Source organism: Acanthisitta chloris, unplaced genomic scaffold (assembly GCF_000695815.1).
Source record: "Acanthisitta chloris isolate BGI_N310 unplaced genomic scaffold, ASM69581v1 scaffold8497, whole genome shotgun sequence".
Lineage (NCBI taxonomy): Eukaryota > Metazoa > Chordata > Aves > Passeriformes > Acanthisittidae > Acanthisitta > Acanthisitta chloris.
In genome coordinates this window covers 80,039-98,212 of record NW_008683543.1, presented here as the reverse complement: position 1 = coordinate 98,212, position 18,174 = coordinate 80,039, and the positions used below count along the sequence as shown (strand labels likewise).

General features: G+C 37.6%; 1 protein-coding gene across 1 annotated transcript in view; it reads left to right on the top strand.

Moving 5' to 3' along the window:
• Positions 1–8,373: 8,373 nt before the first annotated feature.
• LOC103806307 (disks large-associated protein 1-like) overlaps positions 8,374–18,174 on the top strand; it is a gene marked incomplete at its 3' end in the record, with an annotated part of 61,676 nt that continues 51,875 nt past the window's right edge. The window contains exon 1 of the mRNA XM_009078988.1: positions 8,374–8,642. Within this exon, the coding sequence (XP_009077236.1) occupies positions 8,374–8,642 (269 nt within the window). The remainder of the gene's footprint in view (positions 8,643–18,174) is intronic.

Below are 18,174 nucleotides of genomic sequence, written 5' to 3'. Positions count from 1 at the left end.
TTTCAATAATCTCACTCTAAAACAAAGCATCTTCAAAACAAATCAAGTCCAGCAAAGAGGTTCATTGCAATTTGCATCTGAATTTGAAATCCTTAACTTTTATTGTGAAGATATGCAAAGTAGGTGGGGAAGAAAAGACTAAGCAGTGATACATTTTGCTCAGTCATTGCAAAGTAACTGGAAGTATTTCTCTTCATCCATATATTGGGTTGTTCATTGGGGTTTTTTCAAGAATGGAATTCATAGTACAGATCTTGAGTGAGGAAATATTATCACAACAGCAGAGTGGTTTGAGCTGGCCACAGTTTCTATTCTGCTGTACATGTGCTATTGTGCTGTGCTTGTTGCACAGGTGAGCTTCTTTCATTGGTGAAATAAGCAACAGGAACATCAATCTGTTGTATATTGTTTGTCCTTTCTTCTTCTTAGCCTGAACCTATGCAATGGACTGCCTTGTTTGGACTCCTGATAGATATGTATTTCTCTCACTAAAGGCCAAGCAATGTGTCATGCAGTTGGATAAGGCACTGTGACAGTTCTGATGGGCCAGGGCTTCCAAAGACAGTCTTTGAATTGTGTCCAAGATTCTTTTATGCAAATACATTTGTGTCTAATTTTGCTTTACTGGCATAACCCCAGCCTGCTAACCAGTTCATTAGGAAATCTTTGAGGTTTCCTTGTCTGTAGCAGTTTAGTTCCCAGCAGATAAAAGTCAAGACCATGACTTTGATTTGATATACAATGGAACACTACTGTAGAACAGAGGTGACTGTTCGGAGTCACTGCAAAAACACACTGTGATGTTCTGAAACCAGGAAAGTTTCCTTACAGCCAAATGAAAGCTTTTTACACAGGTATATTGCATTGCTCTTATCCAAAAGAAAGCACTGTGGAAGTTCCAGTGAGGTCTGTCCATTGGCTACTAAAATGTGACTGAATAATAGCCAGCTGGAAATGGCAGCTTAACTGCGTTGCTTACAGCTGCTGCCTGTGAGAGCACAACATTAGCAAAGCACCAGAGATCATCCAGCCACAGGCAGCTAAAAGAAACAGCATAAGGACTGTTTCTCAAAATGCTCTTCCCACTGCATCTGCTTTCTTCCAAGGATACAGATTCAGCTACATGTTCTCCACCCACGAGCCGGTTTCCTGCTGTCTGCTTGATAGTGAGCTTGTGGTCATGTGTAGTGAAAGAAAGGTAAAATGACATCTCATTTAACAGCATTGGCATTTGATGCCAACCAGTCACTCTATGCAGGTGTTGAAGTGATTTGCCTCAAAAGAAGATGTACAGAAGAAAGGAAAGAACATTTCTCCATTGCTAGTTATTGAAAGCAACCTTTCAAGGGTTGGTATTTATGTTCACAGACATCCTGTTGTCCTTAATTGGGAAATAAGCCATATTTCTTAATAATCAATGGCATTGAATGTTTCGAGTGTATTGTAAAAGATGAGAATGAGTATCTGCCCTCTGACACTGAGAGAATATCATCCAACATAATCACCAAAGCAGCTTAAGTTTGAGGTCCTGGCTGAGTCCTGCTATATGACCTTCAGCTGTGTTTCCCTCAGCTAATGGATATGGTAGTTGCTGTCTGACTTCCTTTCTACAGAGTATGTTTGGGGGCAGCAAATTTGCAAGGCACTTGGCTGGAATTACTGTAACCTCTTCATGGTTGGTTGGATTTTTACATGTAAAGCAGGAGAAATCAAGAATACTATCTGGAATCAAGACATGATTGTTTCATGTAGGAGACGCTCATTCCTTTCATAGAACTGAATGTGAATCAGACTGAGAAGCCAGTGGTTAAGACATCTTTTGATAAATCACAGTATAAACTTCAGTGGTGCTTGAAGAATTTTGTCTGTTGGCCGATTCTATAAGGATTCATATTGGTTTAGAAGACTTTCCAAACTACTGTTGTGTGAAGGAAGATTGCAGTTCTTCACACTGCTTGTTCAGGTTTGATTCAAGGGGTGGGCACAGGATAGAGGAAGTAATGCTTCATCTTGGACAGGCTCTTTTTTCTGCCTGTTAATTCTACTTTGGCAAAAAAAAATTGAGATCAATCATCTAAATTAAATTAATTTATAGTAGAACATTATTGCTGAAAGAGTACAAGCTAAAGCAAGCGTTGCTGCACATACTGAGCATATTACATTGATCCTAAATAGAGGCAACCCTATCTGCCTTTTTGAAAATATTTGAGGCTTTTTAAACATATATTGTTCTTTCTAAGGCTTGCTTTTTTTTGTGTATTTCAATGATTCTTAATGCATGCACATTGATAGAAAGAAATGTTACTCATCCTTATTGGTCTGATTAATTCAATATTCATGAGTGCTAGGAATAAGCTTAGTAAGTGGAAGATAGCAATTGAAGCCTCCTTTACAGCAGGCAGAAAAGGCATAATAATGGCTAAGAAGACCAAATTGCATGGGTTTGAGCAGTCATTAAGCATTGTTCTTCAGTTGTGTGATTTCGTTTCATTAATCATTTGCATACTAATGGCAAGCTAAAGTTACGAGTCTACTGCTGTGAGCAATGGTTAGCCACTCCTTCCAGCCCTTGTGTTTACTTCTACAGTCATACACATTGCTTTGGCAAAGCACAGGGAGAAGCTTTAATGATTTCAGCTGCAATAAACCAAATCAAACTAGAGATCAATAATGAACTTAATTTGCTATAGAGACAGTCTGTTTGCTATTTCACCCTGTAAGGTAAGTTAATAACTCTTTGGGGCAAAAAAAAAAAAACGAAAGAAAAAAAGAAGGAAATTAAATATTTTCTTTACCTTTGTCATTACATTTTGGCTTATTTCTCATACCACTATGAGTGAGCTTTTGCAATGAATATTTGAAAACTGGGGGGCCAGTATACCTCTTTGCTTAGTTTCTTTCTTTGGGGACCTAGACTATCTATGAGAAAAATTCAGTTCCTTTATAGCAAAAAATGCATTAAAGGAATTGACCAGTCAGTCCAGCCTGGCTAATGACAAAGTGTGAACACTTCCAGAGCAACATAAATTTAGTGGAATATCAGGACAGGTAATCTATACACTAAATGAAGCTGAATCCAGGTAAGATGTTGCCTAGTAGCAGTATGTTATCTTTATTTTGTAAATCTGCTCTATTTACAAAAGAATCTTATATCATCCATTTAATCAAAAGAACAAAACTATTGTCAGGCTTAGCTTTCATACTTGTAAAAATTTATTTCTAGTGGAATGCTGAAGTCTTAAGCTTCAGTATGCTGCCTGGCTCAGAGGTCTTTGCTGAATATTTTCTGTCTATTTTCAAGTAACAATTCAGGTGTTCTGTTTCACTCTGCTTTTTCTGTAAGTGAAGTGCACTCAATTTTCAGGCTTGCAAAGAAAGAATTGTACACGAGCTTAAAGATCATTTGCAGAATTAAATGTTTCCAGGATCTCTATTACTTTGATAGTGTGATAGTGCTATTTTAATAAAAACAATTATATTCATTGTTAGATCTGAGTTTAAATGTTCCCCCTTTTTCACAAGAGTAAAAACAATCACGCAAGTGATGTTCCTGCTTGATATTCTGATACTGGAAAAATAGTATTGCCAAGGTAATTGGATAATATGATTTTCTTAAAAGCATGAAACAGCTTTATCTCAAGTATGTCAATCTTAATCCTATTAATCCTCTAAGGCAGGAGATACCATGCATATGCACTTGTGTGCAGTGTAGTATGTGACCTTGCAAGATATAATATTGGCCATTCAAACAAAGTAAGAGCCTGTGGGAAAGTATGTGCAGACCTCCTGACTGAAAAAATAAAAGAGCTTGTGGTTCACATAGACACATCTCCAAGCATTTTTTCTAGATCAACAGAAGAAAATACACTACAGGATGTTTAATACTATATGTATAGAAATGGAATGTATCAAATAATCTAATTGATTTTATCTTTGCAACTTGTATTTTGGAGAGGGTTTGATGTTTTACTTTTTACTCAGGATATGAAACACTTTACTGTGACAGTAAATTGCACTGTCTGCATGAGCTGTTACAGCCATTCCTTTTAGGCACCAAAGAAAGCACTCTGAAAATCAGGTCACTTCTTTTAGTAGGTATTGCTTGAGGTATTTGCCTATAGGCACAGCAGTATTAAAATGCTGACATTTTATCTGCCTGTTTTTTTTAAACAGCAAAATAGGTACAATGAAAAGAAATGCTGAGCTTTAAGGGTTGTTTGTCCTACTCAAGTAATACACAGACAGTGCTCTGAGATCCTTTCATAAAGAGTATTATAACTGTTAATACCCAAAGCAAAACTTCTAAAGTGTTTCTTTATCCTGCGAATGCTCTTTACCAGTTACATGATGTCTTCCTGTTTTCTCCTACTCCAGCTTCTGAAACAAGGGGGTTTGACTCTTGTGAATCTGAAATAAGAAATAAGATAAAGGGGAGCTGGACCCAAATTTCTGTCTCTAATATTCTCTTAAATACTGAAACCTTACCGTAAAAAAAAAAAAAAACAAAAAAAAAAAAAAAAAAAACCACCAAAAAAAAAAGGTGTAAAAAACGAAACAAAACTAAATGAAAAACACTGCAAAATACCCTGTTCAAAAAGTTTACCTAAAACAGGTTTTTAATCAAATGCCCATTACATTCTACTACAGCTTTGTCTAGGCAGGCAAGATAGTTTGCACAAACACTCTGACTTCCTCAATGTGGTAACTGAAATTAGAAGCGTATCTGGGTTGATATTTTAGGCTGTTCTCTAAATCTGGATGGTTTTTGTAACCATAGCTATCCTTTTCTCTTTGGTGCATACAGGGTTTACCCTTAAACCCATAATGTAGCAGTGGAACTTGGGTCACTTTTGTATCAATTCCTTTGGGTTTGCACATGCAGGTAACTTCCAATATGTAAACCAGCCAGTGCATTTGTGGCACTCCCTGGGTCTGCTTTGCCTTAGTGTCTATGTGTTATCTGCAACTAGTGTTTTTTAAAAGGTGGAAAAGCTACTAGAAAGGTAGCCTGCTGTTTCTCAGTGATTGCTCAATTCACTGATACGAGCAGAGCTCAGACCGGCAACATTCGATCGCATTGTACAAACTCTGGGACTAGAGCAATGCATTCAAAGCTTATCACTGTACACAGTGTTTGCCTGTGTAAATGGGAAGTTTTGTGGTACAACTATTGAAACCAGCATTCAAAACTTGGCCTATTGTATATAAATCATTTTGAGAAGCTTTGGGATAAAAGGTATTGTATTTGCATATGGGGTTATTGATAAAATAACTCAGTAGTTCCAGAGTTATGGTGCAGAGAGTAACTACAGCTCATCATTTGTACTGCACCTATCAATGACAGCATTGCATTTAAGTGTGTCTATTACCTAATAAAGCTACAAGTATTCAGCTTGCCTGAATTACCACTGCTGCATGAGCATTGTAACTTCAACTTTCCTGACTTTTTCTCAGTTAGAGACACCAACCTTAACATTATACTAACATATTTTATTTAATGCATTAAAGATTAATTTGCTAATTTATCTTAGTGAGAAAAAGCACAGATCTTCAACTAAAGCATAATGAATAAGATATTAAAGAGATCAAAGTGCATATCCTCTGAGAATTCACAGATTTTCTACATGCTATGACTTCGATATCTAATATATGCCTAAAAACAGGTTGGAAATACACTATTACAGGTTTTAAACTTCTGACTGAAGTCTGAGCATGTCATCAAAATGTCAGCAGAGCTTGATTTTACTAAGCCTGTGTTAACTTCTTTTTTGTACACGAGTGATTTGAGAAGTGAAAGCTTTACTATTGACAAGCAGAAGCTGTAGGTTCCAAAATGTATGTTAGAGGTGGTATGAATACAGATTGTATATTCACTGTTTGATGGTGTTCTAGGCCTAGAACCAATGCAAGAATAAGACCTGAAAAAAATTTTATCCTCTGTCTTGTCACAAGTGGCTAGGGGAGAAGTGTAAAATGCCCTATACTCTTTTATGACAAAAATCAAAATTAAAACCACGACTGAGTATTACCTTCATTTGGACTTCACAGATGTATACATACCAGGAAAGCATTAGCTTTCCAGATCTGATGTCCAGACGTAAACTTAGAAGTCACCGAACTGAAATACTGCTTTTTCTTTCCTACTTTTTTTCTTTTTCTTCTTGTGTGGAAACATATCAAAGCTGTTTATTCAATCTTGTCCCTTCAGTGGGTTCTGGTAGTCTTTAGTGCTCTCAATCTTAGTTATTGTCTTACCCTTTCTTAGAATAATATTATAAGTGATTTAGATGTATTTATTCATTAACTTCCTATAGATGCACACAATTCTGCGGTAGCAAAACTGGACCTTAAGCTATATTCCTGCCTTAAGGAACTTACATGCTTGAAGCCCAGACAGATATTTAAAAAAAGCAAAACCAAAAAAGCCCAGACAAACAAACAAGCAACAAACTTTGTGTGCTGCTGAAAGATAAGAATTTAAATGTTTCTTAGAGTTATCAAAGCCATTAACTAAAGGTTGTATAAAGGAAATGTGGAAATTTGCTTTAAAAAAGCACAAGGAAGGAATGAAGACTGAGTCATAAGAAGAAATATTGAAAAAGGTACAAACTAGAGTAGACTTCCAGAATTAACTCTTCAGTCCTTTAAGGAAAATACTGAAGCTCCAAATGAGTTTCAAGGCCAGACTTAACCAAGAGAAATCTGGGAGAACAGAAGGCACAAGAGGAAAGCACTTGTTTGGGCCTGGTAGTACAAGGAAGGCTGTAAATCACTATGACAGTAGCAGGAAAAGGAGAGTCAGTGATGGAAGAAAGTTGACAAGGTCTTGAGTTTGAAATTGACAGGAAACAAGGCAAAGGCATAGCTTATGAATAGTTTAATTAATATAGTTACTGTAATTAATATAATGAATTAATTATAATTAGTAATAAGCTGATAAACTCTTAGGATCATTAAGTATCCTGGTTCTTTCATATAGCACAGTGGTACTCGGGTTACAGTTTATAGGAGTATAGAGTGATAAAAGGCCATTAAAAGACGATAAAAAATTTACCTATATTGACAGTAGCATTTGAAATGCCTTGCAGCCTCTGGGCTTAGACTTCTGTTTGTAATGGGAATCAATAGCTAAGCTGTTAGCAAACATTCCGGTGTTTCAGTTTTGGTTGTCTAAAAACACTGTCTAAAATCTGGGAAGAAATGGACACATAACATCCTCAGCAGAAGTTAAATGTTGATGAAGAGCAAACTTTCCATAGAAAAGAGGCACTCTGACTACGCTCGTAGGTGACAGTATTTGTAAGCTGCAAGACAAATTTAGTAACCCAGATTCATGACTTCTTGTTTAATGTGGCTTGTAAGGTTTTTCTGAGCCTTGTAGCTGTAGCTGCCTTTATAGAGTTGATTCACTGGGAATAATAAGAGAAGCAGCAAACTACAAATTCACAACTACTTGTATTTAAGTCTAGCTCAAAACATGTTTAACTACAAAGTCTTTTTTCAGGTTCGTCTTTAGTATAAAAATGATGTTTCTTCAACATAACTTCAAAGACCCTGATCCACTGCATCTTGTTTCTGGAGTTACAGGAAAGAGAAGGATGTTGCTTTAAATGGTCTGAAATTCCAGGAGCAGAGGAAGGGAGAGGATGGGTGGGACAGGAACACTGTGCTCTTGGATTGTCCTTTGCAAGGTCTCAAAATCTCATGCATGCACATTGCCAGAGTTCCATATTTTCAATACAAAGAAGGGACAACACTGAATTAAGACCAAGAGAAATAATACACATCAAGAAGAAGAAGAAGAAAAAGAAGGGAATAAAGAGTTGTATGACTCAGACACTCAGACTAACAGAAGGAGGATCCCTGCAAGCTGACGGGTGTTCAGTTGCACTAATTATGCTATAGAAGCAATAGTAGTAAAATTTCACACTTTTGTGATAATTAGTACATAGCTTCACTAATTTCAAATGTGTCTTGAACCAAAATCATCCTGGTGACTGCTCTTACGCACACTCTGTCAGAAAATATTGTGATACAGGGATTTGTATTTCAGCTTTTGTGCCTCCCTAAGGATGTTCAATATGTTTAGCTGATCAAAAAATACCCTGAACTGGTTTACAAGTGCTTTGAATGAAAATCACTGGAAAACCCCTGATCTATCCAGCCCATTATTAGACCTAACTGAGGCTTCTATGTCAGCATGTTTGCTAAAGCTTAGCAGATGAGTAATACAAAATAGCAAAGAACTCTAGAGATGTTCATGACCGCAGGAGGAGAAGTGGGCCTCCTTCTCACAGCAACCCATAGTCAAATGGGTTTGAGAATAAGCCCTTGGCCATGAGAGGTTTTGTTATGGCTCTATTGTGGCTTATCATGGTCAAATCAGAGAAGAGCGTACTAATAAGAGAATTGTGGTTATCACTTCAGGTTCCTCAAGATGAATGGACTGGATACACTCCACGAGGAAAAGATGATGAGATTCCTTGCCGACGAATGCGTAGTGGCAGTTACATCAAAGCCATGGGGGATGATGACAGTGGAGACTCAGACACAAGTCCGAAGCCATCTCCAAAGATTGCTGCACGGAGAGAGAGCTATCTCAAGGCCACCCAACCATCCCTTACAGAGCTCACCACCCTCAAGTAAGTCTGTATTTTACTACATCAAGTAGACCTCTATAGTAAGACATAAAGTTTCTCTTTTTGTTTGTTTCTACTCTTTACTTCTAGGTACCAGTTAAGGAAAGTATTTGAACTTATTTGAAGTGTTTGGTCACGTTTATTTTTACATTTTCTTTTCTGAACAAGAGTAAATTTGGGAATGTATTTCAATATTATTCTGAAAAGGGACCAGCACTTTGAATTTGCGAAGTATTTTAACCTGTTAGTGTTAAGTGGGTATCCAAGTATGTACTTTGATAAAATACAGTTTTGGCCTGCAAAAGCTTTGCATACTTGTGTATTATTGTATACTTAACATATGAAATTAGCCCTGAGCTAGTCTTTACAGCTCAAATCCATGCTTTCCACTCAGAATTGCACTGTATTTTGTGGAGAACCAAAAACTGAAACTTTTGTAAGTGTTCATGAAAGTTTTAGTCTAAAAGAATCATGAGGTTTTGGTTTTTTAAATGCCACTGTGTTTTTCTTTTATTTGGGCCTTTTAAAAAAGCCACCCAAATTCTCAGGAAAATTGCACAAATGGACAATTTTGGTATTAGTCTTTTATTTTAAATGATTCTCAGATAGAGATGTCCCCTAAAGCAAGAAAATAAATTATATACATAAAAGAAAATAGTGCAGATTTAAAATCAATAATTGTCTCCGTGTCTTCTACAAAATTCTTAGCTATAACAGTGAATCATAGTTCACTGGACCAAAAATAACGTGATTTTAGTATAACTCGCCTAAGGCTGTAGCTTTAAAATGAGAAAAAAATAAAAAGGATCTCTTCCTCTTCTAGTACCCATGATTAGTGACAAAAGACTCCTTATGTATTTCTCTCATTAATTTCCTCTCCTTCCTTGTCCTCCTCTACCCCATTTTTTTCCCAGAGGCCTTATCTGAGAAATAGATTTTAGAGAAAACCATTTGATCCTTGTTAAGAATGTCATGCTCTTGACATCAGTCATGAATAGACCAGCAGAAAAAAGCATGCTTATTGCAGCTGCCCACAGCAGCCTGCCTTACTTTGTCTCAAGGGAAGCCAGGGATTGCTTGTGCTTTGTCTTTCCAGTAGTGTCCAAAGGAGAAAGCAGTCTCATTTTCTGCAGGGATTTTCATAATCTAGCTGGCACTTGCTCGAGGGACCCAGTGATTCCTTTTATCATCCAGCAGACTTTACCACATCTTTTCCTGAGCCAAAACTCCTCCTCTGAGATCAGTTATTGCAACCTCTGCAAGGTGAACATAAATGTTATGCACCACCACAAACTTCATCAAGCCATGCTTTATGTTTGGCTTTATCAGGCATGGAGCTTAGTATTTTTGAGACTTTAGAAACACGCATTTCAGAGTTCCATAATGTATATGTGAATTGCAATGCATCACAGTAAATGTATTTGCTCTTGGTCATTTCTGTTCTCTGTAGATATAAGATTTGCAAAAGAATATAGAACTATTAAAAATCAAAAGTCCTGCATGTCACTGTTCACCCACAGAGGATGTTTAATCAGAGGGGCCAGGCAGCAGAAGCTTTTGGGTTTGGCTTTGAAGTCATTGTAATTCAGCAAAGTGCTTGTACAAATACTTAATTTCACATGTTTTTTAATCCCATTCTATTCGGGAAAGCTTTTAGGAATGTGCTTAATTTTAAGCTGCACTCTGTAAAACTCCTGTAAGTTTAGGAGCTATGCAGAAGTAGGATGTCAATCATGAGGCACAAGAAGGAAGGGAAAATGGTAAATAGTAGTAAAACAAAAAAGAGGAGAAAACATGAAATTACTTTTCTTTTCCAATGACTTTCCAGCATAAATTGGGATGAAATAGAATTATTTCTTTTAATCTATGATGATATTTTATAGAAATATCTCTTCCTGGGAAGCCTTTCACTTTCAGAGATGATTCATATAATACATAATTATGCATTGCTTTTATTCCTTTCTGCTGAACATGATAGTTTGGGGGGGGTATGAGAAACAGCCAAGTGCTTGCTCTGGGAATTGCAGGCTTCTGTTAAGCTGGGTCTTTTTCTTCACAGACTTCTTCATACTTTCTTAGTAGTGTGACTTGACCTTCATCATGACATTGCTTGTTCATCCCATGGCTACCCTGATTACTCTGAGAGATGTGATAGAGTTTTGCTGGCGTGTTGGACAGAGATTAAATTAGGGCCCCTACCTCACTGAATATAGGTCATCAAGCAATTATGTGATGTGTGATTACAAGTTATTTCCTTGGCTTACTCTTCAATTTGCACCTGAATAAGAGCTTTGTGGAAATGAGCCAAAAACCCCTCTAGTCAGCAGGCAGCCTTTTACTGTCACTAGTGGACTTTCTAGTTGACCTTCCAGGACATTATTAACACCTTAAAGCTGAGTGGTATTTCATTCCTTTAATTATGGGGGTTTTTTTCTCTCTGAAGAGCAAGGCACCTTGTGAAAGCTGTGTTTGTACCGTGGTAATTGTCAGAGATCTGCTACTCCCTTTCTCTGTTTGCTGTATGCAGTCTCGAGGTGGTTTCATTTTCATCTCTGGCAGAGCAAACAACTTAAAAACATGCTCCCTTTTGCTTTCACTGTTGTTTTTGAAGGGAATTTTTCATCTTGTAGGACTTTTCCTCTCTGAGTACTTTAAATCTAATATTGGTCTCACAACCCACGCTGGTCCTCCCACCTACCTACCTACCATTGCTCATGCGCCTACTCTTCTAAGAAAGGATTTTCATTATTACCAATGTTTCTTTTTATATAAGGAATAACCTTTGAACAGCACAACTGTGTCATATCTCCTTTACATAATACAAATTTATTTTCCTGGTTTTGCTGAGTTTTTTGTCTTGCTATACCATACAATCTCCCTCCTACAATTTTCCTCCATTGCCATGGTTTCCATGTGGTTACAGCACATGTGTCAAATGCTGTGGTACCATTCTGGATAAAGCACAGTTTGCTGTGATTTTGAAATACACACCTCCGCTGCTACACTCTCATTATCCTACCAGGAAGTAAGCAGATTTTTTTTCTCTGTCTTTGCTGGCAGTATCCTCTTGGTGTTTGAGCTTTCACAGTCTAGATAAACTGATCCAGCTGAAAAAAAAATTGGTATTTTCTTGCCCATTCCTGAAAAGTGGCAAAAGTTTATCTTTTACTTGTAAGCAGATGAAAAATGGTCTGGTTAGCTAACTTCTAAGGAAGGTGCAGACGACAGATAACTGACAATTCTATTACAGCTGAGCTTGATTCAGGACATATTCCTTCACTATCTATATGTATCTTGGTTATGTTTAGCCTGGTTTTCATTGGGAAAAATGTATGCAATTATGTTGCTGTCCACTTGCTAACCTGTCACCTCCACCTCCCACTAACTTTTAAATCCATTTGCCAACTTTATTCGGTTTGCTAGAGACTGAAATCTGAAAAATATGAAGTTCCAACAAACTATGAAAATCTGTAGCTGGATAAGGCAGAAAAGGATCTGGAGCTGTCCCCTTCATTCCTTTGAAGGACTATGGGCAAAGCAGCTGGTTAGTCAGCATATGGAATAACAGGATGGCAGCATTTTCCCAGCCTAAAAGATATGGAATATGAAAGGGACTGGAAAACTCTACTGAGGATGAGAGGTCTAAGAGATGGTCCTATCACCATTCTCTTCCTTTCCTCTTCTCTACTGCAGGAACACCCACTGCTTAAAATGCAGGTTCAGATTATGCTGCCTAACTCAATATTGCTGCTATTGTGGGGACTTCAGCCACTTAAGTCTTCTGCAGCCTAAAAGATATGGAATATGAAAGGGACTGGAAAACTCTACTGAGGATGAGAGGTCTAAGAGATGGTCCTATCACCATTCTCTTCCTTTCCTCTTCTCTACTGCAGGAACACCCACTGCTTAAAATGCAGGTTCAGATTATGCTGCCTAACTCAATATTGCTGCTATTGTGGGGACTTCAGCCACTTAAGTCTTCTGCACTTCCCTTTTCTTTTTTTTTTTTTTCTTTTTTTTTTTTTTTTTTTTTTTTTTGGTTTTTTTTTTTTTTTTTTTTTGTTTGGTTTGGTTTGGTAAAATGTTACAGAATTTAATGGTCATCTATTTGTGGACATGGATTTTGGGTTACATGCAGTTGCAGAATTGTTTCTTTGAACTCATTTGATCATGCAACTTTTTTCTGAGATATGTTGTACTCTGTGGTCACAGAGTATTGAAAATTTCAATGATCTTGATACTTTGGAGATGCATTTGTAGAATTTATGCAAAAAGGAGAGCAGGAAGAACAGAAATGAGTTTTTTTCCTTAGCAAATCTTTATTTTCAAGGTATTTTACTATACATGTGATGCTTTTTCAGTCAGTTGTGACTTGGAGAAACACAATTATAAACATCACAAACACTTTTTAATACACACCAAGTTATATCACTGATGATGAAAAGACTATGTGAGCATATAAGCAAAAAGCCTAATGCTTTTCTCCTTTTTATCCCATGATAAAGAATTGATCTGTATAACTTCCATCATAGCTGCATCTATTCCTGTAATTTACTGCATAGATGAGTGACACTTAGAATAAACCAGGCAATTCCTAACTTTAAAGTTTATCAGAGACATTCTCAAAACATGCACACATTTTGTGTGTACACCCAGGCTTATATTGTGATGTGTTAACACAAATAGCATAAGTAGTATCTACTTGTATTTTTATGGGAATCTGAAGATAATATTGTCTTGAAAACCTATGTAATTTTTCTTTATATCCTATAAAATCACAATAAATTATCAAACTCAATTAAGAGGTAGAATCTGGTAGCAAACTTAGTGACAAAAGCAAGAAGAAAGAGGTAGATCTAATTTATACATGCTGAATTCTAACTTTTTCATCTCTTCTCTGAGAACTGATCAAGTCAGTTCCTGAAGGACAAACCTCCAAGCTAGAGTCAGCCTGTATTACAAATCAAATCTTGACAGAGTTTCAGGATCAGCTCTGCTAGGATGACTTGCAAAGAAAATCCAACCACCCCATTGTTATTTAGTATAAGATGTTTCAGATATAAAATCCCCTGATCCTTGTAAAAGTGATCCTCGGGAGCTGTCTGTACTGAGGAAAGTTATAAGGGATGTAAGAATAATTGTAGCCTGAGACACTGGGTAGGCTGTTCTGGCATCTGAGCAAACTGAAGCTGATGTCCTTATACTACACTTCACCATACGGCGCAGCATACATCCTTAGGTATGAAAATCATCCCAGTCTTGGGAATGAGGTCCTGTTTACTTTAAGGTGTTTCTCTATTACTATAATATACTCCAAAATATCCTCAGGAGAAAAAAAAAATTGTCATATAAACAAAAGCATACCTTTTTTTGTATTTTTCATTTATTTTTTTTTTAAATTGAGAAAGTGTCCTCATTCTGCTAAAATGATCTGACCCAGATCACAGACAGGGGGGAGGGAGAAGGAAAATAAAAGGTGATGCAATACCACATTTTCATTATGGTGAATATTTTTAGACACATGCAGGGAAGCTTGTTAATTTTCTCTCTTGTTGAGTGATTTCCAATTAGGGAACAATGACTTTGCTAATTAGTGCAAAAGGAATAAGTCTGATTAATCCCTTACTAGTATTTTACAGTATGCTTTCAATACAGTTGACTTAGTTGTTTCATGTTGCAATGTCCTTCATTTTTATCAAACCTGTAGCTAGTGAAAGAATTGTTTTGATTTTCCTTGAGGTGTGGGGTTTTTATCTTCTTGACAAGGGAGTTTTTGGATTACTCATGAAAGAGACAGGAGCATTTCCATGACCTTTGAATGTGCAGCCTAAGGAATAGTAATCTGGAACTGTTATTGGCCTAGGTAGCAACTTTCCCAGCTCGCGATCACTGATGCATGATATATTACTTAACTTTTTATTCATATTATTGCAATCCATTCTCTCTGCTCTCTGAAACTAGTAAGAAGCTGTTGGACACATTTCTCACTTTTCAGGCTTATGTGTCAGGTATGATTAAGTTCAGTGAATAATTTATAAGTCAGAAGAAAATTTGAAAGGCAAGACAATAAAAAATATATTTATTTTGAGGTAGTAGGTGGGCATGCTTCTGGAACCAATGATTTTCTTACAGCAGCTGACATCTGTTTTGTGTACATGATGCTTAAGGAGCAGAGGATATTGATTTATTGAAGGAACTTAGAGCTTGGAGCTTTTAATGAACAGCTGCTACTGATGGATTTATAAAGCATTTTGTGTCAGTGAAGGCTTAGTATCACAGATGGGCATAAGAGAAAGCTTGTGCCCCATAATAGCTTCCCTTCTGCGCTCTGTGTCCCCTCACACAAAGGTATGTGTGCCTTTACAGCGCAGAAATGAGCCCACTTATCTCTCTACCCTATGTGGAGACAGGATATTCCTACAGTTCACTGCATAGTACATAGTAGGATGAGCACTCCTATTCTCTACTTCTGTGATGATCCCCATCAGTTTATCTTGCAATGGAATTGAGATTCCCCAGCTATTGCAGTCTCACTGGTAGCAGACATTGCTTATTCCATCGTGAAACTTACCCTTCTGTTAATCCACACCTAGCTCAGTATGGCCTGTTTCATCAGTATTGTCACATTTGTATAAATAACGTTATTTCTTGTTTCACTAAATTAAGAAATCAGAATTTTGTTGTAATCTGTGACCTATACTACTGTCATTGTACCACTTTTAATTTACATGCTGAAATTTGAGGCAATGAAACAGTTATTATTACCTTACATAAGAATAAACATAGAATCATAGAATGTTTTGGGTTGGAAGAGACCTTAGAGATCATCTAGATCCAACCCCTTGCCTTGGACAGGGACACCTTCTGCTAGACCAGGTTGCTCACAGCCCCATCCAACCTAGCCTTGAACACTTCCAAATATGGGACATCCACAATTTGTCTGGGAAATCTGTGCCAGTGCCTCACCACTCTCAGCATAAAGAATTTCTTGCTAATGGCTAAGCTAATCCTACCCTCTTTCAGTTTAAAGCTATTCCCCTTTGTCTATTGGAGAATGGCGGGACATAATCCTGAGAATGCACGTGGGGAAGGCTAAAAAGAGCAAGGACACAGTCCCCTGGGGACGCACGGACAGAGTCCTGGGAGCGCACCTGGGAATGCAGTGTACAAGGAAGGCTCTGGAGATAGTAACTTATACATAGAGAGGGAGTAACTCAGCTGGGCAGATGGCAGGGGCAAGTTGTCCTTGAGGGTGAGACAAACAAGTTTGAGACAAACAGCTAAGAATGCAGCCAGGCCTGAGAAAGTTAGAGATAATCCTCACAGCTGTAACCGCAAGTAGGGAGAGTACCTGAATGGTATCTTTAGAGCTTAGCCAATTATAAATGATTGATAGTTATATGCCTGTCATGGACTGTATGAGAAAGAGCCTGTCGGACAATAAAGTTGGAGCTTGCTTTATCATTCACACTGAGTCGGCCGCTTGCTTCCCCACATGGAACTTTCCCTTTCCCAACATTTGTCCTTATCATTGCATACAGAGGTCGAAAGTACATCTCCAGCTCTCTTGTAGGCCCCATTTAGGTACTGAAAGGCCACAAAAGTCACCCTGGAGCCTTCTCTTTTCCAGGCATAAACATTGGCCAGAAATTTTGCTAGTCAAAGTGTGGTCTTTTGGCAATACTAGAGAAGAGTTTTAGTATTTGGTAATTTGTTTAAGAAAAGTGGCAACCTCACTTAATTACTGGTTTTTCTTTTCAGAAATTAAACTCCTTGCTCTATATCTAATATTCTGGCTCACCTTTGCATAAGATTTAACTTTATGTTAGACATAGCTACAGATGAAAGTTAAGACTTCCAACTTCATAGCCTCTCCCTGTTAAATTTTATAAACATTTATGCATTTTACAGCAAATGATGTTGGTAAGCGCAAGTCCATCCTGCTGTCCCTTTTTAAAAGCAAAGCCTATCACTGTACTTTATGGATCAAATGGGCACTTCTAGGGCTTGTTTTAAGAAACACAACTATAATTACTGAACTAAAATGTGGTTTTCATCCACCTCTTTCAGGGTATAATTTTTACAGAAGCAATCTGCATGTTCGTGAGCTAAACTGGTTTTGTTTATTTTTAGCCCTACTTCTGCCCACCTACTTAAAATGCTGCCACAGAAAGTGAGTTAATAATGTCCAGTGGAGACAGGAGAAAAAAAATCTGCCTTAGTCTGCAAGGACATACACAAGCTATATGTTATGAAAATTTTCCTAACAGTAATGATAGTTAAGCGTGGGAGTGGATTGCCAAAAGAAATCACTTCACTGGGCATTTTCAAGAAAAGGGTAGAAAATGTCTGTCAGGACAAATTTAGGTATTGCTGATCCTGCTTTAGGGTAGGAGGAGGGACAAAATGACCTCTTGAAGACCCCTCCAGACCTATCTTTTATGATTCTCTGTCTTTCTCAGACTATTGAATATATCCACTATCACTGTTCTTATTCCCTTTTCTTACTTATTTTTTAAATATAAAAATAAAATTCTCATCAGGACCAAATTATTCCTGAAGGCCTGCTGTTGAACAGTAAATATAGATATGCCACCCACAGCAGTGCTGCGCAATTCTTTCATGTTCTTTAAATGTTATTTCATTGCTAGCATTTTGAAATTATGTTCCCACCGCTGCCAGCCATACCGTGCTTGACCCTTGGTATGTGATCTCGTACTATCTGGTTTACTTTGCTAAGGGGAGCTCAGCTGATGTATTGAATCTGCCATGCAGAAAATTCACAGGCATAAAAAGAGATCTGTGTTTGCACAAAATTCAGTCTGGAGTCCTTAATGTTCAACACAACAAGACAAGCAAACAGGCAACAATAATTAGGTTAATTATTCATAATAATTTTCTATTTTGATCAGCTAGAGGTGCAATCTCCTTTTGCTGTGAAATGGTGCAGCCCTTTCAGATTAAAAATGGAACCCATTAAAAGAGTGTATCTTGCTTTAGTTTTAATGTGGAAGCACAAACGGTATTTCTGCAGACATGCTTTGGGATCTTCTGTTCATTTGTATAAGGTTTTTGATTCTGTCTCCCACAGCATACTTCTAGAATAACTGGCTGTTCATGGCTTGGATAAGTGGAATCTTTGATGGGTAAAAATCTGGCTGGATGGTCAGGCCCAGAGAGTTTTGGTGAATGGAGCTAAATCCAGTTGGTAGCCAGTCACTAGCAGTATTCCCCAGGGCTTAGTTTTGGGGCAGGTCCTGTTTAATATCTTTATTGATGGCCTGGATGTGGGGATTGAGTGCACCCTCAGTAAATTTGCAAACAACACTTAAGTTGAGCAGGAGTATTGATCTGCTCAAGGGTAGGTAGGCTTTACAGAGAGACATGGGCAGACTTGATCAGTGGGCTGAGGACAATTGCATGGGGTTCAGTAAGGTGAAGTACTAGATTCTGCACTTGGGTTGCAGCAACTCCACCCAGCACTACAGACTGGGAAAGGCGTGGCTAGAGGAAGGGGGTCCGCAGGAAAGGGTTT